The following is a 24,599-nucleotide window of genomic DNA, read 5'->3' as shown; positions in this document are numbered from 1 at the left end:
TCGATTCTAAAGAAAAGTCGCACGGTCGAGATACGTACGTACATACGTAAGTAAACCGTGACTTGTATTCTAAATCCACGATTTAACCTATAGTTAAACTTTTTCGAAAGTGGCAATAAAGACGTGTACACGTATTAGAGAAGAAGAAAATTGGTGGAAAATCTAGATTTGTCGGAAAGCCAATTCTCTTTCTTTGTTCGTTCAAAACACCCGCAAGCAAGCGTGTCCATCTCAGCCAACATTTTCTTTTTTCTTTTCCTTTCTTTTTTTTTCTTTTCAACGCCCACGATAGTTATAAAATTGGTCGCCAAGAACCGGCCGCCCTAGTTCTCTCTTCTCGAGGAATTGCATCTCGACCGTTCATTCGCCCATCTCCTCGACCATCGTATTTATAGAGGCGTACGGTTAAGCTACCCTCTTCTGAGATCGCATTTTCTACGATCGCCTTTATTTCAGATAAAGTAGATAAGCTCTAGCGACGATAGAACATCGAAGATGCACGAGCAAATGGGGAAACAAAAATGTATAGACTAAAGAGGATTTCTCCCTTAGGATCAGCGTTTTTCTTGGCTTACTATCATATCAGTAGATAAGTTTTGTTTGATATAAAACTCTTACTACGTATATACACCATCTGCTTGTATCGATATCGATCTATTATCGATAACGCGATTTAATAGGGATTACCTTAAATGGAAGCAGATAAAAGTATATCATTATTACTTTTGTAACATCATCGAACATGGGCTTCTTTTGTATAGATATATACGATTTTACGAGAACAGACCGTTCTACACCATCATTGGTGTAGAAAAGCTGGATTACTACGGCGATACCATTACATTTACTGCAATACCAAAATAACATTTAACGAAAGGACACTGCAGTGACATGTTGATTGCTCAATTTTCATTCGTTTCGTATAGCTTCTAATAGATAACCTAGTAATCTGTTTACCTACTTCAAATTGTTCTCAGTTGCGCTTAGTATTTAGTATTCGGGTCGATCGCTTCGTTGACAGTTTATCTATCTCATGATAAATAATAAAAACTTACAGTAAATTGTATGCCGATAAACTTTAAATGATCATCGTTACTGTGATCGATATCTAATCGGAATTATACTGCTTATATCCATTGTTAAAAAATTTTCATCGGAAATAACTACAACAAAACATACTAATGTCCATATAAGTAAGCATATCAAAATTTCTTTTTTATTTTGTCCCCAAAGTTTCTTTCGTTTTTAAACACTGCCAGATAAAGTAGCAAAAGAAAAAATTTTGTTTGTTGAAAAGTTGCAGATAGCAAAAGAAACTTTTAGGGCAACCAAAATGTATAAAAACATATATATAAGAAGGAGAAAGAATCATTATCACAAATATGAGTCAATAAAAAGACATAGAACACGATCATGTCAACAATATAAGATTAAAATTATTGTCCTTAAGACATTATCAAAGATCGTGACCTTCGTTTACGATGATTGTCGTCGTTCTGTGATCAAGGAAAATATGATATATGTAGTTTACTATTTGCTAGCATCTATTTGAGTCTCGACAATCGCTACTGTTATATCTGAGATAATGAAAAATCGATGGGCCCTTGTATTTCATAGTTTCGTGTGCGTTAACCTCTCTCACGTATGACTTCTTGTTCGTGTTTCGTAATTTTATTCGGAATCCAGAAGCACGAAGAGTGCTTCCTTACTTCCTTTAACATAAAAATCTACTAGAGAAGAAAGGAGAGAAAATAAGATCGATGGTTATGATGCGATCATGAAGTAAATGTTACGGGTTGTACACGATATTGCGATTAAAACTAATTAAAACTCGAATGTTTAATGCATGTTTTTGCTCGCTTTAACGGATTTCACAATTCGCTTGGCTGTTTATACTTCTTGTAAATATTACTCCTAGTTTCTATTTTATCCGATTCTTTTCATCACATGCGGAAGTCGTTCCGATGTGTTACGAGCATACAAGATATTAACATTGAGCAGTGTGTTAATAAACATTTGCACTCTCCTTTTGTATATAACACCAAATTTACATACATTCTATACTTACATTTCTATATGAGTTGACGTGCCGAAAAGAGTTAGCTATTAACGCAAAACTCGAATCTAGGTTGCTGATCCCGTATCTTCTGATTATCCTCGTTACGAGCTGATAAATCATAAAATAATTTTTAATTTATTTTTGATATTACAGAAAATTAATGAGACTAGTAACAATAGTAAATACAATATTATTACATAAGGATTGTACAGTATGGTACGAATGATCGCATTTTTCGTAGTTATATCTATGCACATTAGAATGCACATAGAATTTTTTAACAGAGATCAGTGATTTGCACATGAAATAGGAGAAGAAAAACTTTGTCACACTTTACGATAAATAACTTCTTTCATGTCTGCATAATTTTATTTATTTTATTTCAAAAAGTCTCGGAATATCTCCGTAACCGACTGTATAGTTCTACATGCGGTTATAATGTATATAGAATACGTATGCGAAAAACAACTTGGTAACATAAATTCTGTTTTGCGGATACCATTTTGCTAAACTGATCGTCTAGCTAGTTCTTCCCACTTATTCTTCTCAATTTCACGCGATCGGATCTCTCAGAAGGTGGAAGTTACATAACCGCGAACGTTCGCTTCGCCATAGGTAATGATACATCGACTACGTTATCGGTAAGAGACCAGGTGTAACACAATGGATCAGCAACAACAGCAATCGAGTAAGAAATATCAAACAACGGCAAATTCACCGGAGGCGGCTATAGCTAGCGAGGTCTTCGATCAATTTTGCAATGCCACCACCCTTAAGTCCATACTTGGCCATTATCGACATCTTTGTGAGTTGCTCAAGATCAAGCCGAACACGATAAATCAATTTTATCCAAAATTGAAGTCGAAACTGCGATCGTGGAAGGCGCAAGCCTTGTGGAAGAAATTCGATCAAAGGGCTAATCACAAGTGCTACAATCGCGGAAAGGCATGTCCCAATACGAGGGTGAGTTAACTTGTCTGCTAACGTTAACAAACGATATTTGTTCTTTTCAAAGGATAATTATTAAAAAAAATTAACTTTTGTTTGCAGGTTTTGATTATAGGAGGTGGCCCTTGCGGGCTTCGATCCGCGATAGAGGCACAACTGTTAGGTGCAAAAGTTGTGGTCGTTGAAAAAAGAGACCGCATGTCTAGAAACAACGTCCTACACCTTTGGCCCTTCGTCATTCAAGATCTTCGTGGATTAGGCGCGAAGAAGTTCTTTGGAAAATTCTGTGCCGGCTCGATCGATCATATCAGTATACGACAGCTGCAGTGCATCTTACTCAAGGTCGCCCTTATTCTCGGCGTCGAGTTCCATGAGAGCGTCAGCTTCGAATCGTTGATATCACCACCGGATAATCAAGAGGAAGCCAGTAAGTACTTCCTTCGACTAGAGCCATGAGACGATCCTATTATAATCTAAATATTAAAACATCGTATTTTTCAAAGTATACGAGTTGTTTGATATATTAGAGATAATAAAGTGCACAATGCCTTTACTCGTAACAATTAATAAATTCATTGAAATTATCAAGTCGAAGGAGGATTATAAGTTATCAAAATGCATTTATTACTCGAAAATGTCTGATAGCCTTGGCTTTAACACCGTATGAACAGAAGGTGTATATATATAAAGTATATAAAAAAGCCTGAATGCAATCGAAACAACATGTTTGTTCGATGAGAAGTCGATGAACGAATATTTTTCTAATTGATATTTTGTTATGTGCATTCTATAATTAATTCGATAATTATTTAGATTTCTTTTACCAAAGTTCAATTCGTTTCTTTCTTTATTTGATTCACAGAGATCGGATGGAGAGCTAAGACCTCACCTGCCGATCATCCTGTATCGCAATACGAATTCGACGTGCTTATCGGTGCTGATGGGAAAAGAAATACTCTCGAAGGTTTTAAACGCAAAGAGTTTCGTGGGAAACTCGCTATTGCAATAACAGCTAATTTTATAAATAAAAGAACCGAAGCCGAAGCACGAGTTGAAGAGATCAGTGGTGTCGCATTTATATTTAATCAAAAGTTTTTCAAAGAATTGTATCAAGAAACGGGTATCGATTTAGAGAACATTGTCTATTACAAGGACGATACGCACTACTTCGTCATGACCGCCAAGAAACATAGCTTGATCGATAAAGGTGTTATTCTTCAGGTGAAAGTCATATAGTATCTGTAGCAAAACTATTGTCGATTAAAAGGCTTTACTGCGTAATTACGTTCATTTATAGGAAACAATATTATAGGAAAGAAGCGATATTTATTCCAAACTTAAAATTAATTTTTCGTTTTTAGGATCATGCTGACACTGCCAAACTCTTAGCAAAGGAAAATGTAGATCGAGAAGCATTGATGTTGTATGCGAGAGAAGCTGCTGAATTCTCGACGGAGTATCAAATGATGGACATGGAATTCGCCGTTAATCATTACGGTCAACCGGATGTGGCTATGTTCGATTTCACATCGATGTACGCTGCAGAAAACGCAAGTCGTGTTTTACATCACAACGGGCATAGATTGCTCATGATTCTAGTCGGCGACAGTCTTCTTGAGGTATGGTATATGCTAAATAGAATCTAATAAGAATTAGTTCTGCCATTAGAAACTTCATTGGTTATCAGTCTTATTTTCTGATATCTTTACTCTCAAAAATTTTAGATTAAAGTAACATATGTTTCATAAATCTTAACCTTCTTACAATAAAATTTACAATTGTTTTAGCCATTTTGGCCAACTGGATCTGGTTGTGCAAGAGGATTTCTTAGTTCGCTTGATGCTTGCTGGGCGATAAAAGGATGGGGTACATCCCTGACACCGTTAGAAGTAATAGCTGAACGAGAATCGATATATAGGCTTCTTGGTCAGACTACTCCAGAAAATTTAAATAGGGATTATGCCGCATACACTTTAGATCCTCATACAAGGTAGAAGCTTTTGCTTCTTTACATTATACGTAATTTTAACGTTATTTTCTTTTTATATAGATATCCGAATTTGAATTCTCATTCGGTTACTCCTGCACAAGTGCTTAGTTTGGTGGATACAGATGATCCAGAAATAATTAAACAACCAGCAGTACAAGCTGAAATTGACATCCCTAAGAAACGGCGACGTCGTGGTAAAATAAAATTTAAAGATTGTTTATTATTAAATATGCATAATTAGAAGATAAGATTATTCTCTTATTTATACAGGTATTGGATAAGCATTTCTATTTGTTATAGATCTTAGAGCAGATTCTCAAGTGCACCCGGACGTATTGCTTCGTTGGTTACAAAAGCAGGTTGCTCTTTACGAAGGCGTACATATAGAAGACATGGGTGCTTCTTTCAAAAGTGGTTTGGCTATCTGTGCCATTATCCATAGATATCGACCTGACTTAATTGATTTTTATAGTTTACAAACAACAGAAGCAGCAACAAATAATCAGCTTGCTTTTGATATTTTAGAAAAGGAATTAGGCATATCTCCAGTAAGTTATTAGATAATGGAGGATTAGTCATTTATTTTAATAATGTTCATGTTATATATTAATATTATTTTCAGATAATGACCGGAGAAGAAATGTCTCAATGCGACGTTCCTGATAAATTAGCTATGTTTTCCTATTTGACTCAAATATACGAAGTTTTTCGCAAAGAGATTCCCCATATAAAGCATCCTAAATTGGTACATAAATTTAAAAATATTTTTATTATAGTTCAATTAAACATTAATATTATGTCTTGTTTGCATTTATGATTTATAGGAACTAGACAATGAAGAAATATCATCGCATCTAATATTAAGCCATTTGACGACTGAACAGAAAGCACAACTACTTGGACATATTGTCAAACAAGAAAGTGCAACGCGAACAAGACATTCACGTTTACGTCAATCAAGTGAAAATATACAGCAGCATGGAGATAAAAAAGGTGATACCATCAGTCGGCGGTCTAGGAAAAGACGAAGTATGGAGAAGATTGGTGCAACAGTGGTAAGAGATAAATGTTTATTATTCAAATAGTGCTATGCTTAAATGTTTAAGATTTTAGTTATAACATTAGAATACGCGAGCTATTATTATAAACAGTTATTATACGCTCTTATAGTCACGGTGGCAGAAATTCGAAGATATAATACTTCATGGGCTATTCATATCGTTATTTATAATTCTTGGACTTACGGTCACTGTGCTACGGGAAGAGGTTATTGCGTTCTGACTGTCATGCATGATCTGCCAAATATGAATGGAACGTTTGAAGATTATCGGTTACATACAAACTTTTTATATATATTTGTATATATATTGAAACAATACAACTGCTATCTTCTGAAATATTTTAATTTATTTATAAAATACGCGTAGAAAATATTGTGGAAGAAAAAACGTAATTATTAGCAATAGTAAAATATGCTTCTTTGCATGTAAAACAGAGAGATAAATATGCTTAGTATATTTACATCTTAGTGAGCTTCACAGTAAAAAAGATGGTTTTCTTTTAATTCTTTTTTTATAATTATTTTGTTTAATTTTTTAATAATAATAACATGAATATATTTAAAACATATATACACACACACATTATAATATGCAAGACAGAATACAAAATACTGAAAACAAATTCAGTTTGTCAAAAATTAGTAGTTTATTTTTATTAAGTTAACACATACTATACATTTTAAAAACTAATGTGAAGGAGGAAAGGCTGAAAAGACTCGATGAAATAGAAAAGAATCGTGTCGAACATATGAAGAGGCGGCAATTCTTACGAAAAATGGCAACACAACAATTCTACAAAAGTATGCAGATGTTGCAAGCAAATGCAAAACGGGAAAGAGATGAGCCTTTTGAGGATTACTCGATATTCTTATATCGTCAGACTGCTCCAGATTTCAAGGATAGAGTGAAAGATCTGGAGCAGAAAATCTTGCACCCAGTAAGCTAGATACTGTGTTATGTGAGAAAATTTCTTACGTTTTTGAAAGAAACGTTAATTTTCTGGTGTTTGGTTCTAAAGTGTTGTCTTACAACTGCTTTATCATAAAATTTTAATATCAATTCCTAACCACTATCAATGGTGCAAACTTTCTTACGCAAGTAAACACGGAATGATAATATGCCATGAAACAAGTGTTTAATGATTGCTTTGAAAATAAAAGATGAATGTCTTTCCTACAGGCTAAAAATAATTAATACATATAAAAACATGTAATGATATTACATACGTGTGAGCATTGTTAGGAATTAAGTTAGTAATATTTAGAAACCAATTAATACAGTACTTAAAAATCGTAAGAAATGAAAACATTACTTGTCTAACAATAGTATAATAACTTATAAGATGTTTTAAATTTAATCTTTATTATATAAATACAGATGATATAATATCATCGTTATTATTGTTAAGATAAATGTCGTATGCGCGATTTACACTAATTGGCTTCTAAATTTTCAATTTATATTTACAATAATGTATAAACTTTGCTCTTATGATTGCTTGAAAAGCTCCAGATTTCTGTTTGTTGCATGTATTATTTTCATTTTTTTATATTTTGTTTTACTTACATATTTGTTATATTTTGTTTTGTTTTTAGTATTTTGTTTTATTGTTTTATTTGCCTTTAATAATATATTAGTATTATTAATTTAAGCTTGTGTATTTTATATTTTTCACAGGACAGAGAATCTAAGTTACATGCCAGTCATCATAGGTATGGAATAGATGAAGAATTTTCCGGACGAATAAAAAATATTGAACATAAATTAAAGGGTTCTGGGTTGCCAGAAAAAAAGCCGAGAGATCTTCTACGTGCTATTGGTTTGTTATTTTATAACTTTATATATTATACATTTTATATTTTAAAAATAATATACATTTTTAAAATAATAACTTTATGTATAATACATCAAGGCAAAATTGAAAAAACCGATTGGAATATTAAAGAAATAGAAAGAAAGATAGAAGAAAATAAAATGGGTCATGGAGTGCGACATGACAAGGTAGAACGAGTGCCGAAATGGAGTCGAGAACAGGTTGGCTAGAAATAATATTATATTATTTAAAAATTAATGTTTTTCAGATGTCTATATGCTTTATTCAGTTTTTAGCTCGACAAATTAAAATGGAGAAGAAGGGGCATGATCCAAAGGACGTAAATAGTAAGTATGCCGAAATTGACAATACCCTTAAAAGTATTGACAAGAAGATTAAAGAGGGTAGTGTACTTGGACACAATAAAGTCTCAGCTATGGCTGAGCAATTTTCAAGTAAAACGCAGGATACAGAACCTAAGGTGCAAAAATCGGTAAATATTATATCTTATTAGTTTATAGTCCTCTTTATATAAGTGTAAATATTTTATATGTATTTAATATTATAGATAAGAGATTTTTAGACAGACTGTATTCAGGAAGTACATAAACAATTTTGTACAAATGATTTTTATGTGTTTATGTTTAATAATTTAAATTTATTTTTCAGAATACTAAAACGCCACTTACATTACCTGCGCAAGGAGGTTCAGAAATGTGTCATTTTTGTAATAAGAGGGTTTATCTTATGGAAAGGTTGAGTGCAGAAGGCAAATATTTTCATCGAGGTTGTTTCCGTTGTGAATATTGTTCAACTTCATTAAGAATAGGTTAATATTATTTCTTCATTTTCAATAAGTAGTATATGTAATTGATGTGAACAGAAAATTTAATATTAAAATATAATGCTTTTAAATTGTAGGAAATCATACATATGACAGATTAAAGAATGGTGGACGCTTCTATTGCACACAACACTTTGGTCTTTCAGGAACTATGAAAGGTAGAATTGAAAAGAAGAAATCTACAGTAAATAAAGAAAATGTAGCAAATACATCTGCTAATACAATAGTTCCAGAGAAGGTAAATCTTATATAATTCAGATTGTACATAATGATGTTAGAACCATATTTTATATTTATATTTCAAATTACTTTAGATTAATATACAAACGGAAGGAGTCGTAGGACTTGACTTGCTTGATCGAGGTCAAACACCAGAAAGAATTGAATTTGAAAATTTAGCAAGAGTATCAGATACGGAAGAAGCACACAGTCAAATGGACGAAGACGAATGGACGGATAGAAATTTTGGTGCTTCTGCAGCGGAAATGGGCTCCAGCGATGATATTTCTGATATGAGGTAAATCTATAAAGAAAGATTTCAATTATATTATATTTACTATGTAATTTATTATATTCTCAGTGATTCAGATGACGATAATGAAGTTTTTGAAGAAGCAATAGATCAGCCATTGACCACAGAGGGAACTTTAGAATTAGCTAAAAATTGGACACTTCGTTATTCCAATTCTCAAAATGCAGCCGGACAATCTGATACAGGAAGTAACGAATATGAAGACTCCAGTGATGAATATACCAGTGAAGGTATGATCATAAAATAATTGAGATTATTATTACTTTTTATATAATAATTGAGATTTTTATAGAATAATTGAAAAAAAAAAGTTAATTAGTTAATTATATTCTTTTAAATTCTATGTAACAAGATTTTTATTAAATTGTATATAGAGGATGAAAGCAGTACTGCAACAGAAGATGAAGATGATGCGCGTGCTCGAGAATTACGCAAACAAGAGGTCTGGTTGCCAGTTCCTCCAATGAGTTCTGATACAGATACTGGTTCAGAAACAGAGGTGAAAATTTTTCAAGACTCTATAAGTACAGTAAATCAAGATTTGTTAATATTTCCTGAATCCACTTTTATACATGACCCTAGTATAACATCGCCCTCCATAACAAATATAAAAAGTAATAAAATAGAATCTCCTAAAGACGATATTATTGGAAGTAATATTGAGAAAATTGAATATATTAATACAGTACAACCTTCCATAAAAGTAGATGGACCAACTAAAAAAAGTGTAATTAATAATGGTATAAACATAACTAATCAGACAATGTATTCTCATATGGATATTGATAAAGATCTTATTAATGATGATAATGTATTATGTAGTAATAACATTGATATGAATGAGAAAAATACAAATACAAATATTATTATAGATAAATCAAAAATTATAGATCTTTCAAATGAATCTCTGAGTCAGTCTTTAAGTACAACAGAATCGACTCATAAAATTTCTATAAGTAATAATGAAAACTTACCAGACTTAATTGCTTCTTCTCCTAAGCCAAATAGGCAATCATTACCATCTTCATTGTTTGACATTGGCGAATCAATTAAAGAAATATTTCAAGATGCATTGATGAATATTGATGCTGATGAAGATTTAATTAAAACAGAAATAAATGATGATAATAGTAATAAATCTGATTCATTAAAATTGTTTATAAATACATCCGAAGATGCTACATGTCCAATAGTTACTGTGACATCACCTTCTCCTACAAGTGAAATACCACTTGAAAAATTCTGTGCCGATTCAACAAAATTAACAATACCTATAGAAGTAATTAAATGTCCAACATCTGAACATGAAAATACTGCTTTTGATAATTTAAAACACGATTTAAAACAAAGAAGAATAAAACATGCAACAAAATTACCAGAACTTCGACCATTATCTGTTGAAAATGCACAATTTCAAATGAATAAATATTTTCAGGGCAATATTAATTCTAATACGAAATTCGATAAAAAGATTATAGAAAAAACTGTTCACAATGAAAATATTGCTGATATAAATGATCAAATGTTGGACATTAAAACTAAATTATCAGATAAAGTTGATACAAAAAATATAATGAAATATTTTCAGATAACGAAAAATAATAGTTATAAGAATGACAATAATAAAAACCAAACAAATAATTCTGTTATAATAAATACAAAAGTAAACAATAATGTGAATATTAAAAACGTTAAAGAAGAAGATAAATTTGATATTAATACTAGTGTTAAAGAATTCTCTCAAATTAATAAACAAACTGAAATCAGTGATGTAGAAAACCATCTCAACCTTAAAGAATTCACTCAAATTAGTGAACAAACTGAACATCATGATATAGAAAATCGTCTTTTTAATGACAGAAATTTGCAATCAACGATTATAGAAAAGATAGAAAAAATACTTACTGATAACGATTCTCTTAAATCTTTTACAAATTTGTCTGAATCTATAAATGTAGAGAACACTCATATAGAAAATGAATCCATAGATCAAAATATACAAAAAGATGATGCTTTGTATATAAATTCTGATTGTCACAGTAATAAATTTCCTGCACTTGAAAGTTTAAATAATGTAGAAACTTTGTGTGAAGAAATTTCTGATAATGAAATTGATTCACTTTTGAAATTAAATAAGATAAAAATATCCAATAATACAGATATGCCCAGCCATTTGAATGAAATACCAAAACGGCCAGAACGAAAATATTCAACTTATTCAAATAATAATTTATCTAAAAATAATGTCCTTAACACTGAATCTACTTACACTCCTGAAGTTCCAATGAGAAATAAAAATTCTAAAGCAAAAGTATCAATTTCAAAAGAAAGTATAATACCATCGAACATGGAAGCAAAATCTAAATTAGATAATTTAATTTCATCTTCCAATAATAAAGAAATAATCGTACAATGCGATAATTTCGATTTAAAAAAAAGTAATGTCCAAGAAAGTTTTAATAGAACAGAACAAATTCCTGTGTCAGTTTCAAATGTACATTTGAAAGAAAAAAGTTATCCTTCTGATAACCGACCCTTATTAAAAAGAACTTTTTTACACGATTCCACAAAGTCTGTTTGTTCCTCTAAAAGTGATAAAATTAAAAAAGATAAATGTATAATTTCATAAAGTATACTAAATAATTAGTTCTTAAGTATATAGAAGATATGAGTGAATTGTGTGTGATAAAATATAATTTTGGCACTTGACTGTGTCAAGGACATATATTTTGCAACTTATGATAATTATTAAAGCATATTGTGAGATGTGTTAATAAAGTACATGAAAACAAGATAATACTTGGCTGATGGTGATACATATCATAAGACCTGAAGCCATTAAAAGTAAGGTAACAAATTTCTATATATGTGAATGGCGTGGTATTAAATTAATGTAAATTAACAGATATTTAAACTAATTAATTGTTTGTGCTTGTGCAATATTACTAAAACCAAAGATTTTTCTCACCAGGTTATTGATATATTTACAATTGCCACCAGCCATTACTTTATTATAAATCTCACTGCTTAACTTTAAATAATAGTGTTCTAATACATTAAAATGAGAAATACTAAAGTTATTATACGGAAACAAATACAGGGTCATATTGTTTTCTCTTTGTGGCTACTTTTAATAAATATTTCTAGTTTTATTTTGTTATACTAATATGCTAAATGATTTTTAGATATTATTAATATGTGAAATATAGCTTTTTATATAATATGATAATGTATTCATTTGCAGGTTGCTTCCGACGATGGATCAACAGAAGAAAGCGAAGAAAATTCGGCTACAGAAATATCTACAGATTCTGAATTTGAGCACGATGGAGTTACACCAACAAGGCATGAAATTCCAGAAATTACAATTAATGATGCATACGTTCGAAAGACCAGGGGTAATTATGTGGAACCTAAGAAAGTGCAGGTGAAAAGTAAAATAATATCATCAATTAATGGAAAGTTTAAACAAGAAAAGGATTCAGAAGGTAAAGTTGATTCGGGAGATTTAAATCCTACAAAAAAAACGATACAAGAAACTAAAACTGAATCAAAATCTCCAATGCTTGGATCTAATTTCAACACAAACAATTTGTCACCATTAATTAATCCACGAAAAGGTGACTACCTATTAAATCGCACGCATTCTACAGAGGGAATTGCATCTAAATTGTCTTTAGAACTCAAGAAAAGATATTTGTTGGGTGGACCAGCTCTTGGTGGCTCCGTTATGAAGTCTGGTTCTACTTCAAATGTAGATACAAAATTAAGAAGTCTCACAGATGCAATTTCTCAACATCAGAAACTTTTAAATCCAGCTCCTGAACCAAGTCCAACAATGCAAGCATTTTTACAAGGCACAAGCAAATTACACTTAAGTAATAGTCAACTTTCTCCATTATCACCTACTATGTTATTTTCTTCTCAATCTATTAAACCACTATCAGTTAATCAAGTTTCTAAAATCAATCCAAACAATGGTTCTTATGAACATAAGACTGCTAGTGGAATATCAGATCCATCTAAAATACATCTTCCAGATTTGGTAACAGAAACAAGTATTTTAAAATCTAGGACTGCTCCTAATGTCAGTGAATCTATGAAAGATGCTGAAAAAAAACAAATAGAAGAAAAAATTTCTCCCAAAACTAATGATACCAATACAAAATCTTTGATACTAGAGAATGTTAATGCTCAAAATACAGAAAAAACTCATTCTACAGGTTTAGATGAAAATATCAGTTGCCGCCCTCGTAGTCCATTACATGAAACATCAATTATTGTTCCTGAAGTACATTGGGTTAAAAACAAAGAAGAACTAAAAGAAGCCGATAGTACAGAAGACTCAGAAATCGATAGTGATTCTTTATCTTTAAGTGATGTTGAAATAGAAGAAGATAACAAGGGCGAACAATTACTTACTGCAAATTTATCTCCGCCAAGACTTCAAATTCATAGTACAGATGGAGATCTTTTGTTGGACGAAAGTATTGAAAAGAATAAGGTATTGGATATCTGTTCCACATTTGAACCAGATTCTATCGAATGCTCAATTTTCCGAGATGAACAATCAAACAATGAACAAATAGTAACACAGTTAATGCAATCATCTTTAAATAACGATAAATTAATTGAAGTTTTAAATAACAAAATAGAAGAATGTGATTTACATGATAATAATAAACAAAGTATTAGTAGTTGTAGTAGTCCCGCGTCAGTGGCATCTGCAATATCTAATAAACAAGATGATTCAGAGGAAAACGACGTAACAACAACAGCTGCGCTTACTGAAACAGAATTTTCAGAATGGGCTCGCGATGGTCAAGATTTAGTTTCTTATGACTTGCAAGATACTGATTTTGACATAAATCCTGAATTTGTAACTAAAAGAAAAAATTCAAATTTATTCTATGGAAAATCATCTGTGTGTAATACGTCAATGATGAAAAGAGAAAATCCGGAAAATACACAAGCGTATACTTATAAATCGGATAAAAGAACAGAACTTCCATCAAATAATACTTCCGAACTTCTTGCAAATGGAGAAAACATTGATTATATGGATACAGACAATGAATCTCTTTTAGACGACAGTCTTCAAGATGCGACTAATACAGCATTACTTAAGAACAGAGGATATGTTGAATTTGTAAATATTAAAACTATTGATTCTTTGAGAAGTAATATAACCGATGCACCAATAGCGACATTGGAATGTGAAAACGACATTTGTTCAGAAGAGGAAATCGTTAATAATGAAAATATCATTGAAATCAATCCTGTAACTATGGATGATGTCATGAATAAATTAAATGGTGCTACAAATTCTGCAGATAATAAACCTCAAGAAAGTTCAATTTCCAATAATACAGAGTCAAGAACTGTTCAAGAGGCACAAATTATTTCAGAAGCAATTAACAATGATTCATTACAATCTATGGATGAAGATAGTTTGTTAATAGTTGAACCTGCTGAAGATACAACTACCAGTGAAGTCATTACAATACTTGCTAGTCCTGTTAATCCACAAAAATCTATTGTGCCTAAAGAAGAAGTACATGAGCAAATACAACAAGGAAAAACACTTGCAGATTCGAGTAATCCAGATTATTTAGAATATGTAAAGCGTCTTCAATCAAGAATTGCAGAATTTAGTAATGCTAAAGATTCAATAGATGTCCGAAAATCCAAAAGAAAAAATTCTAAAAACTTGGCGCAAACTCGGACAGCGGAATTAATAGCAGAAGAGATTAGAAATCAAGAGTCATTCAATAATAATAATCTCAATTCTCCTGCCACTTCTCGTAAATTAGAAGAAATTACAAGAGAAAGATCTAAGCAAAAAAATGTTATTGAAGATTTGTTAATGGATAAATTGGTTGCACATAAACAAAAATCTGCAGAAAAGAAAGCCAGAAGAGCAGCAAGGGCTTCTTCTTTTAGCTCTGTACTATCTCCAATGAAACTACCTACTATCGCTGCTATTACAACTAATAATACATCTGCAACTAAATTCGTACCAACATCTTTAGAAACGCAAATTAGTAATACTACTCATAATATGACATTTGCTGATGCCAAAAAAATATTGCAGACAGAACAATCATTATCTGTTGATTCTAATATATCATCTCAAAAAACAGAAAACAATGAAAGTACTTCTTATAAAAAAAGCACAAATCAAGCAGAAAAATATGAAAATTCTGCATCTTCAAATTTGCATAGTGAAATGGACAAGGATTTCAAAACTCCTATTGCTCCACCTAGATTCAAACATGAGGAGGCTAAGAGAACAACAGAAAAGGCACGACAAGACGCAAGAGAAAGAGCTAGGTTGAAAAGTGATGAAGATCTAGGATTAAGTCCGGAGGATAAAATCAAGGAATTAAAAATGAAGTTCGCACGTCGACAACATTCGGTCGAAGAGAGAAGAAAGACAGAAGATATAGTATCACCCGAAATTAAAAGCAGATCATTTAGTTTCACTATAAATAAACCAGGATCCAAGCTTCAAACGAGTAAAAGTACAGATAATATGAAAGCAATAACAAAAAAAATGAATCTTAAAGATGTATCAACCATAAGTGCAAAATCAATGGACGAATTATCAAAAGCAACTAATGCTTCCAATTCTGATAATGTAACTGGTGGAATGAAAGGAGAAACGAAAAAACCAAAGGATCCAGAAAGACGGAAAAGTATTATTCAAGCAGTTTCTGACTTCTTCTTCAAGAAGGAAGCGTCGGTCTCTCCGCAGAAGGACAAGCTATCGATGTTCCGCCTTACATCAAAATCTAAGGGCAAAGTAAGTGAAGGCAAATTTTGATGCCACATTACCTTGAACGTGGTGCGCACGTTTTTTTATCCATTTCTAACTGGTTCGTCTTAAAATGTTTCAGTTATATAAATCGTATTCGGATGGGTCAGATGTAAGCAACTAAGTCATTGATATTAACTTTTGCCATATTAGTTTACTTGTGCCAGTATTTGTATTAGCTATTGCATATCATGAAGGTACCACGATTTTATTTTCGTTTGCTGTATACTTTTCTGAATGCTTAACAAATTTTATATGTACGCCATGTCCAATTGTAGTTTCTAGTAAATGTTGTGCCTTTGCACTGTAATAATGATTTTTTTAGCAAATGACAGTAGTTGTATTAGGGTTTTATTTGAAACATTCATGCTTTTTTTAGAGAGTGATTTTATTTCAGTATCCGCTTTTAAACAATGTACATAGTGTGTATTGAATATACCCCAACTTTTATATGAAATTAAAATCAAAATCTTATCGAATTCAAATAAAAATTATTTCCATACATTTTTTCAGATTGATAAAGTGGATTCTACAAAATTAAAGGCAAGGCCCAAGAGTGTTTGTGAAAGTATGCTTATAGGAAACTACCTCAATGAAAATCCTCCAGCTATCCCTCCACCACCTCAAGATTATATTAATGTTACAACACATATTTCAGGTAATAATTATGAATATTAAAACATTGCGATATGGTGATATATTAGAATATTTAAATAAATTTATTTTTATGTCAGATGACAGTTTATCAGAAGATGATACAAAGACTGCAGCTTTGTCTACATCTCAAGTACAAAAGGCTATTGCTACAGAAGGATCTTGTAATAGCATTTCACGTAAAACAAAAACAATGAGAAAATTAACGCGGCAAGCACAATTGAAACGGTATGTAAATAGAAAAATATTTAAGAGATTTTATGTCATCAAAAAGAAAAAAAGTAACTGCTTGATTTGTAGACTGAGGATGGCACAGGAAATACAAAGAAAATTAGAGGAAACAGAAGTAAAGCAAAGAGAATTAGAAAGTAGGGGTGTTAGTGTTGAAAAAGCACTTCGTGGAGAAGGAGGTAATGTAATTATTTATTACATAATTCTGAAAAATTCAAAAAAATATCGTGAACACACATATACGTTACCATGTAATATTAGTTTATGATAAATAAAGATAATTCTTAAAAACATAGTTTCATAAAATCGAGATGATTAATCTTCGCCAATTATGAATTGAAACGAAATTTTTTATACATCTTAAATAGATTCTTTAATGATATGAGGTGTTTAGATTGTTCAGATAGAGAAGAAGCAGATTTATTAAGGGAATGGTTTGATTTGATGAAAGAACGTACAGAACTACGTAGATATGAAAAAGAACTTCTAGTACGTGCACAAGAAGTACAATTGGAAGATCGTCATGAAAGATTACAACAAGAGTTACGTGAACGTTTAGCTGATGATGGTAAATGTCTATAATAATTCTTTTAGTTTTCTATAATAAATAATATATCAATAAAACATTTAGTATTTAATTAGAATTATGTTTTTGTATTGTTTAACACTTATATCTGGGTTTTGTTAGATGAAAAAAAGACGAGTGCTGATGTTGAAAAGGAAGGAGAAATATTGACTGAAATGTTAGAAATTGTTGAAAAACGAGATACACTTATAGCTCTTTTAGAAGAAGAACGACAGAGGTATTGTAAATTGTGGTCGATTTTGTAATATATTTTATTAAATGTATATATATATATATATATATATATATATATATATATATATATATATTATATTATATTATATTATATTATATTATATTATATTATATATATGTTTTTTTCCAGGTATCAAGATGAAGATCGTGATCTTGAAGCTCAGATGTTGGCTAAAGGCCTCAGATTAATACCAATGAAAAAAGTGTGCTCTAAGTATTCAGTTTAATGTAGGAATTGCACTCTGTATACAGATTCCGCTTTACTTTTTTTATAAATTAAGTCTATTTGAAAAATGTATTATAAAATTGTAGGTATCTTATAAATATGGACAGTCAAATCGAATATTTTATTTTTGCTTCAGTGTCTTTCATTATAAATTCAATGCAGATACTCTTCAAACGCATTACATATTCTTTAAGTATTCATAAAATATAGTATTTTACACTAATGATACGCTTAATATGCAGTTAGTGCATAATCAGATCAAGTTATATGAATTTTTTAAGATTAAGATTTGGCTCAGTCTTCTCTTATCAAAAAAAAAAAGGAAAGAAAGAAAATGTATGTTACAAATAATACATAAGTGCAATGAAATATAAAAGATTCCCATTACAAATATATTTAATACAATTCGATACACTTGAAATTAAAATTTTCAAGCGCTACTTGATGAAAGAAATCATAATATACACAATAATGTACTCAAAAGTGTGTACGTATGGGCATAAACAGAAAGCGCTATAACAGTCTCAGGACATACTTCATAGAAAACGAAGTTTGATGTATACATAAAATATCTTTGAATAATTCATTATAAAAATATCTTATTCTTTTATTAAAAATGATTGGGATATATTAGTCACAGACATATATTTAATAATTATAAGCAAGTAACAAATAACATATTTTTCAAGAAATATATGAGAAAATTTGTAGCAATTATACACCACAGATTGGTTGTGCTACAATTCGTAAATGTGACGACTTAATAAAATGAATTAATTTCACATGAGCAATATGTATAATAATAAAATAAAATTATATTAACTTTGTGTGTTCAAAGGCCTAATTATAAAAGAATATGAATGACAGATAATTACTTAATTTATAACTTTCAATATTAATTATTTATTTGCAAAATTTATTACACATATGTGTAAAGTAAATATTCTGAAAGAAAAAATAATTTGATAATTATTTTTCAAAAAAATATTTGATATTTATATGAAATCTGTCGAGACACAATGATTAAAGTGCAGCTTCTCTGTGTGTATGAATGCATTGTGTGTGGCGTGTGTGTATTCTGTATTGAATCTAATCGAGAATATAATAATATTTGTGTTTTCAAGTGAAACAACAATATTTGTTTCAATCATGATGTTCTATTTATTCTATAACAAAACATTATTGACATATTATTACGAATATGATTTTTCTGGTATAGAATAATTCTTAACGTATGTGATCTTATTAAAGGGCTACTTTGAATACATATATTATATAACAATGAATATGAAACAATTTTCAAATCGTGTGAAAAAAGATTTTTCAAGTGTGATTATTATTCGTAAATTAATATTTTGTAAATAATTATATTGACATACATCGAACAAAGTGCTGCCAGTTTTTGTCAATAAATATTACTATAGCTAGATTTTCGGATAATAGTTTAATGAAGACTATTTAAAAGGGTTAACCTTTATTTAAAAGCATGAAATTAAAAAACGGATAATACTATTGTCTTTAATATAGCCATTTAAATACAAGTATCGCCGGATAGTAAAGTATTGATAAATAAAATATCTATATATTGGAAGGTATATTTCAAAGCAAAAAAAAATATTGTGATCATAGTACTTATAATACTCATGTATTGTACATTTTTCATATTATTAAGTAAATTAAATGAAAAGCGCATTGTATATACATAGACTATTATTCGAAAACAAAAGTAACTTTTTATTATAATTACCTAGAAAAGAAAAGAAAGTTTTTTTAGTATATTTATTTTGAAAATTTCGAGTTCATGTTGAAAATTATACAGATTTCATTGTATAGAATTTTCATTTATTATTATCATGACAAAAATAAATTGCTACTTTAACATGAAGTGCGTAAGTGCTATGAAAAAACAGAATGATTTTTATAATAGTGCAGGTGCTTTATAAACAGTAATGTTTTTAACATTAATTTTAATTAAGTAGAAGTATGTAAACTATGAATTTTTGCTTTTGGCAAAAAAAAATTTTATATTCATTTTACTTTTAGTAAAAATGATATAATCAGACATTTATTTTATATAATATCTTATATTTAATTATTATTTCTTATAAAATTAATTTAAATGTAATTAATTTATCTTATACTATCTTATATTATGTAAAAATCAATTTAGGATGGAAATCTATAGTAATTTTACTAAACAGGTGTGCCTAAAAGATGGAATTGTGAAAAAATGAATTCTAGTAATGAATTAAGATATTTTAATCAGTTTATCTAGAAAGATAACTTTACTGAACTATGGCTCTGTAAAATAAATAAATCTAGTCCTTTATCAGGAATATTTAACAATGAAGTTCTCATAATGTTTTTAAAATACCATAAATATAATGTACGGTACATTAACTATGATATAACTACATAATGTACAAAAATCAAATACTGCTCTAAGTATTGTACTACATTTATTTTTGCTTTACGGTACATCATAGAAATTTATGTATCATAAATTGCATTTTTTTAATTGATAAAAATGAAATAAAATTATTTACATGCTACAATTAATACAACACACACGTGCACACACAAGGTACACTCACATATTTTGATTATCTATAATGCAATATATAATATAGATCAATTTAAAAAAAACCATCTTGTGCCAGATGAATCTTTTAACTGTATTACCTAAATTATACTAATTTTAATAAATGCTTTGATATTATTGGTAATGTTATCTTCGAACATGGTACTATTCTTTACATATTAATTAATAATGCAATTGGTTTGTATTTTTAATGCATGCAATTTATATAATTTTTATGTTTTGTTTTACTACATTTTTGGGTTTTAATGTTATATACATATATAATGATTCATGTATCACATTTATTCATTTGTTATGCTTTATTTATTATACATTTTCATGTTTGCAAAAAAATATTTCTTTAAAATCGTGATTAATAATAAATGAATTAAGAAAAGTTATGTTCATAGTTAAATTAATTAAATTATAAAATAGCCCTTACATATTGTATATAGGAATTTTTATTAACTTATTATGCGTCGGTATTAACGAAGTCTCATTTTATCGACAGACGACGAATATCTTCCAATTCTCACCATATGGCAGCGTATTGTTCATTAAAAGTTTATCATACATCTTGTTTTCATCTTAGTTAAAAATAGTTTGAGGGCATTATTAGAATTAGAAGTTGGATTTTAATCAGAGAAGAAGTATTTAAATACATTAAAATAGTTCTAAATTATATAAGTATAATAATATACATATTGAGCATAAATGGCTACTCTCGAAGATAAATCTATTTGGGAAGATGGAGAGGTAAAATAAATAAAATTTTTGATTAAAGGTTATGAGTGATTGCATGACAAGCATATCTAAACGTATAAAGAGTATTATGAACTATATAATATTATTTATAATAAACAGAAAACATGATAAATTGAATATAATGTGCAAATTGTATAATTAATACATGTAATATATTAAATATTTATGATTATCAATAATGGAATCTTTGTTTTAATCTTTATTGTCTATATAGACAAAACTGTATGTCTATATTAAATATTATATGTATTTAATCTTTATTGGAATAAATGTCTATGTATAATTTTATATCTAATTTTCAGGAAATTTTGGGTGAAGATGTACTACGAATGTCTACTGATGAAATAGTATCACGAACTAGGTTATTAGATAATGAAATAAAAATAATGAAAAGTGAAGTTATGCGAATTTCACATGAACTACAAGCACAAAATGATAAAATCAAGGAAAATACAGAAAAGATAAAAGTTAATAAAACATTACCATATTTAGTTTCTAATGTTATTGAATTACTAGATGTAGATCCACAGGATATGGGAGAAGAAGATGGTGCTGTTGTTGATTTAGATGCTCAAAGAAAAGGCAAATGTGCTGTTATAAAAACGTCAACTCGTCAAACATATTTTCTTCCAGTAATAGGCTTAGTAGATGCAGAATCTTTAAAACCTGGAGATTTAGTTGGAGTTAATAAAGATAGTTATCTTGTTCTTGAAACATTACCTGCAGAATATGATGCTCGAGTTAAAGCAATGGAAGTAGATGAAAGACCAACTGAACAATATTCTGATATTGGAGGATTAGATAAACAAATTCAAGAATTGATAGAAGCCGTAGTTTTACCAATGACTCACAAAGAAAAATTTGAAAATCTGGGAATACAACCACCAAAAGGTGTACTCTTATATGGCCCACCGGGAACAGGAAAAACTTTGTTAGCCAGAGCATGTGCAGCCCAAACTAAATCAACATTTTTAAAATTAGCTGGACCACAGCTTGTGCAAATGTTTATTGGTGATGGTGCAAAATTGGTTAGAGATGCATTTTCTTTAGCTAAAGAAAAAGCACCAGCAATTATATTTATAGACGAATTGGATGCTATTGGTACAAAGAGATTTGATTCAGAAAAAGCTGGTGATAGGGAAGTACAGCGTACTATGTTGGAACTTCTCAATCAATTAGATGGATTCAGTTCAACAGCTGACATAAAAGTAATAGCTGCCACAAATAGAGTAGACATTTTAGATCCTGCCTTATTGAGGTCAGGACGTTTGGACAGAAAAATTGAATTTCCTCATCCTAATGAAGAAGCTAGAGCACGAATTATGCAAATTCATTCACGTAAAATGAATATGTCTCCAGATGTTAATTTTGAAGAGTTGTCTAGATCAACTGATGATTTTAATGGAGCACAATGTAAAGCTGTGTGTGTTGAAGCAGTATGTAACAGCTTTATATTCTCAGCTTTATATCACTTCATATTATATTATTCATTACAATCCAATTTTTTTATTTATAGGGCATGATTGCTTTAAGACGTAATGCAACTGCAGTTACTCATGAAGATTTGATGGAAGCAATTAATGAAGTTCAAGCAAAGAAGAAAGCAAATCTTAATTACTATGCTTAATTCTATTTTATATTCTTATTTATCAACATATTTTATACAACAAATAGAAAAGGAAGTTGCATATCTTATGTTATTTATAAATGGAAATTGAATTACATGCTTGTGCAATAAGCAAATGCATCTACAGTGCACTGAAACATGTACCTAACATAAGAATTAATAAAGATCTAATTCTTACTTTCTGCAAGATTACATTAAACAACGGAATAACAAATGGAGGAAAGTATTACATTTTGGATATATTTCTAAAAAATTGTTTTATTAATATGATAATTTAAAGATATATAAAATCAGAAAAAAACGTAAGTTTGTTAAGCATTTTATTTATACGATGAATACAAGTATAAATTTAATTGAAAGAATACAGATAAAATAAAAGTAAATGATATTGTGACATTCAAAAAATATGAGAAACAAATTTTCTCAGAATCAACTATCATTTTTCACATTAATATTGTTATTTTTAAAGAAACAAATAGTAAAAAAGTTATTTTTTTATATTGTATTATATATCATATATATATATATATATATATATATATATATATATATATATATATGTTCGTGTTTATTTTCACCGTCTTCTATGACTCCTTTTCCTAATTCTGAAAACAGACATAAGCATGTAAAATACAAATAACAAATGAAATGCATATAATAACAAATAAATTTATGTAAAAAGATATAACTTACTTTTTGGGTCCTTTAACAAAACACCAATCGACAGAAATTGGTTGACCTAAAATATCTGTACCATTTAATGCCTCTTTTGCAGCTTGTGCTTCTTTGAATGTTTCATATTCTACTAAAGCATAACCTTTCAAAAAGCCTGTTCTTCTGTCTAAATTTAAATGTAGATTTTTTATTTGTCCAAATTCAGAAAATTTATCTTGTATATCGTCTTCTTGAGCTTCTTCATGCACCGAATTAATGAACAAAATCCATCCTTCCACAGCTAGAAATTAAAAATTTTTTTAGTGCTATATATAAAAATTATAAATTCAACCATAAATAGTTTGAATTACATCTTTGTGGGCCAGGTTCATCATCATCTTCTTCTACAACGTGCATAGATTCATAATGTCCCACATCATCTCGTGTTGATACCAGTTCAGCTCCATGTCCTCTTCCTTTTCTTCTCTTTGCCTTTTCCTTTAATCGAGCAATTCCTTCTGTAAAATATAAACGTTATTATTGAAAAACAATTTTATTATAATTTTATTTTATATTATTTATTTATCATAATATACTTGTACTTACAATCAATCATTACTCTAATAATTATATTCGCGTTTTTTATATAGAAAAAACAATTAAAAATAGTATTTGAAAAGATAAAATATTTGGAGGTAATAAATATAGGTTAAGTATTTTGGCGGTTTTTTCTTTTTCACATAAATAGATAAATATATCATAATATAACTTACGATCTCCTTCATCATCAACTTCGAAATCTTCTGCATTATCAATATCTAAAACATCCACCATTTTGAAGAATGATCGTAATAATAACTTATTTTAACCTCGCGAACCGCTTAACGAGCACTTCGAATAAATTTATCAAGAGAAGTAAGCTTAAACTGAGAAATAAAACCAACTAAAACCTTTTTATTATACTTTCTGTTTGCAGG

At 29.6% G+C, this 24,599-nt stretch overlaps 3 protein-coding genes across 11 annotated transcripts in view; 2 read left to right on the top strand and 1 right to left on the bottom strand.

Moving 5' to 3' along the window:
• Positions 1-20,345, top strand: part of LOC124425837 (F-actin-monooxygenase Mical) — a 29,859-nt gene extending 9,514 nt beyond the window's left edge. For 4 of the 8 annotated variants that reach the window (XM_046966806.1, XM_046966805.1, XM_046966804.1 and 1 more), the window contains exons 2-27: positions 2,675-3,022; positions 3,110-3,434; positions 3,870-4,228; positions 4,369-4,626; positions 4,795-4,997; positions 5,058-5,191; positions 5,298-5,545; positions 5,620-5,742; positions 5,822-6,052; positions 6,756-6,995; positions 7,736-7,877; positions 7,971-8,092; positions 8,161-8,364; positions 8,541-8,700; positions 8,793-8,953; positions 9,030-9,232; positions 9,296-9,477; positions 9,622-9,746; positions 12,492-16,052; positions 16,147-16,176; positions 16,578-16,722; positions 16,799-16,946; positions 17,019-17,128; positions 17,344-17,517; positions 17,638-17,752; positions 17,900-20,345. In XM_046966806.1, coding sequence (XP_046822762.1) covers positions 2,723-3,022; positions 3,110-3,434; positions 3,870-4,228; positions 4,369-4,626; positions 4,795-4,997; positions 5,058-5,191; positions 5,298-5,545; positions 5,620-5,742; positions 5,822-6,052; positions 6,756-6,995; positions 7,736-7,877; positions 7,971-8,092; positions 8,161-8,364; positions 8,541-8,700; positions 8,793-8,953; positions 9,030-9,232; positions 9,296-9,477; positions 9,622-9,746; positions 12,492-16,052; positions 16,147-16,176; positions 16,578-16,722; positions 16,799-16,946; positions 17,019-17,128; positions 17,344-17,517; positions 17,638-17,752; positions 17,900-17,996 — 8,100 coding nt within the window. In that variant the 5' untranslated portion in view covers positions 2,675-2,722 and the 3' untranslated portion in view covers positions 17,997-20,345. Of the gene's footprint in view, positions 1-1,015; positions 1,194-2,674; positions 3,023-3,109; positions 3,435-3,869; positions 4,229-4,368; positions 4,627-4,794; positions 4,998-5,057; positions 5,192-5,297; positions 5,546-5,619; positions 5,743-5,821; positions 6,053-6,755; positions 6,996-7,735; positions 7,878-7,970; positions 8,093-8,160; positions 8,365-8,540; positions 8,701-8,792; positions 8,954-9,029; positions 9,233-9,295; positions 9,478-9,621; positions 9,747-12,491; positions 16,053-16,146; positions 16,262-16,577; positions 16,723-16,798; positions 16,947-17,018; positions 17,129-17,343; positions 17,518-17,637; positions 17,753-17,899 lie in introns of those variants that run through there. The other 4 variants (XM_046966807.1, XM_046966809.1, XM_046966810.1 and 1 more) reach the window with 4 other exon arrangements.
• Positions 20,346-21,146: 801 nt separating this feature from the next.
• LOC124425854 (26S proteasome regulatory subunit 6A-B) lies at positions 21,147-23,145 on the top strand. The gene is made up of 3 exons (XM_046966834.1): positions 21,147-21,332; positions 21,644-22,777; positions 22,858-23,145. The coding sequence occupies exons 1-3, from the start codon at positions 21,291-21,293 to the stop codon at positions 22,966-22,968; spliced, it is 1,287 nt and encodes a 428-aa protein (XP_046822790.1). The 5' UTR covers positions 21,147-21,290; the 3' UTR covers positions 22,969-23,145.
• A 126-nt stretch (positions 23,146-23,271) lies between these two features.
• On the bottom strand, positions 23,272-24,556 carry LOC124425857 (RNA-binding protein 8A). 2 transcript variants are annotated; one of them, XM_046966840.1, is made up of 4 exons: positions 24,396-24,556; positions 23,994-24,140; positions 23,658-23,923; positions 23,272-23,573 (listed from the first exon to the last, which is right to left on the bottom strand). In XM_046966840.1, exons 1-3 carry the CDS (start codon positions 24,454-24,456, stop codon positions 23,658-23,660), a joined length of 474 nt encoding a protein of 157 aa, XP_046822796.1. In that variant the 5' UTR covers positions 24,457-24,556; the 3' UTR covers positions 23,272-23,573. The 2 variants fall into 2 exon arrangements, with proteins under 2 accessions (XP_046822796.1, XP_046822795.1); XM_046966839.1 differs by having other exon boundaries at positions 23,662-23,923.
• Positions 24,557-24,599: the final 43 nt, after the last annotated feature.

The sequence above is a fragment of the Vespa crabro genome, chromosome 8 (genome assembly GCF_910589235.1).
Source record: "Vespa crabro chromosome 8, iyVesCrab1.2, whole genome shotgun sequence".
Taxonomy (NCBI): Eukaryota; Metazoa; Arthropoda; class Insecta; order Hymenoptera; family Vespidae; genus Vespa; species Vespa crabro.
This window is presented reverse-complemented; position numbering and strand designations above follow the sequence as displayed.

Coding starts and splice junctions, on each gene's coding strand:
- LOC124425854 (XM_046966834.1), top strand. CDS start 21,291: ATGGCTACTCTCGAAGATAAATCTATTTGGGAAGATGGAGAG. Junction 21,333..21,643: donor CTATTTGGGAAGATGGAGAG/GTAAAATAAATA, acceptor TCTAATTTTCAG/GAAATTTTGGGTGAAGATGT. Junction 22,778..22,857: donor AAGCTGTGTGTGTTGAAGCA/GTATGTAACAGC, acceptor TTTTATTTATAG/GGCATGATTGCTTTAAGACG.
- LOC124425857 (XM_046966839.1), bottom strand. CDS start 24,456: ATGGTGGATGTTTTAGATATTGATAATGCAGAAGATTTCGAAGTTGAT. Junction 23,924..23,993: donor TGAACCTGGCCCACAAAGAT/GTAATTCAAACT, acceptor TTTAATTTCTAG/CTGTGGAAGGATGGATTTTG. Junction 23,574..23,661: donor TTTGTTAAAGGACCCAAAAA/GTAAGTTATATC, acceptor GTCTGTTTTCAG/AATTAGGAAAAGGAGTCATA.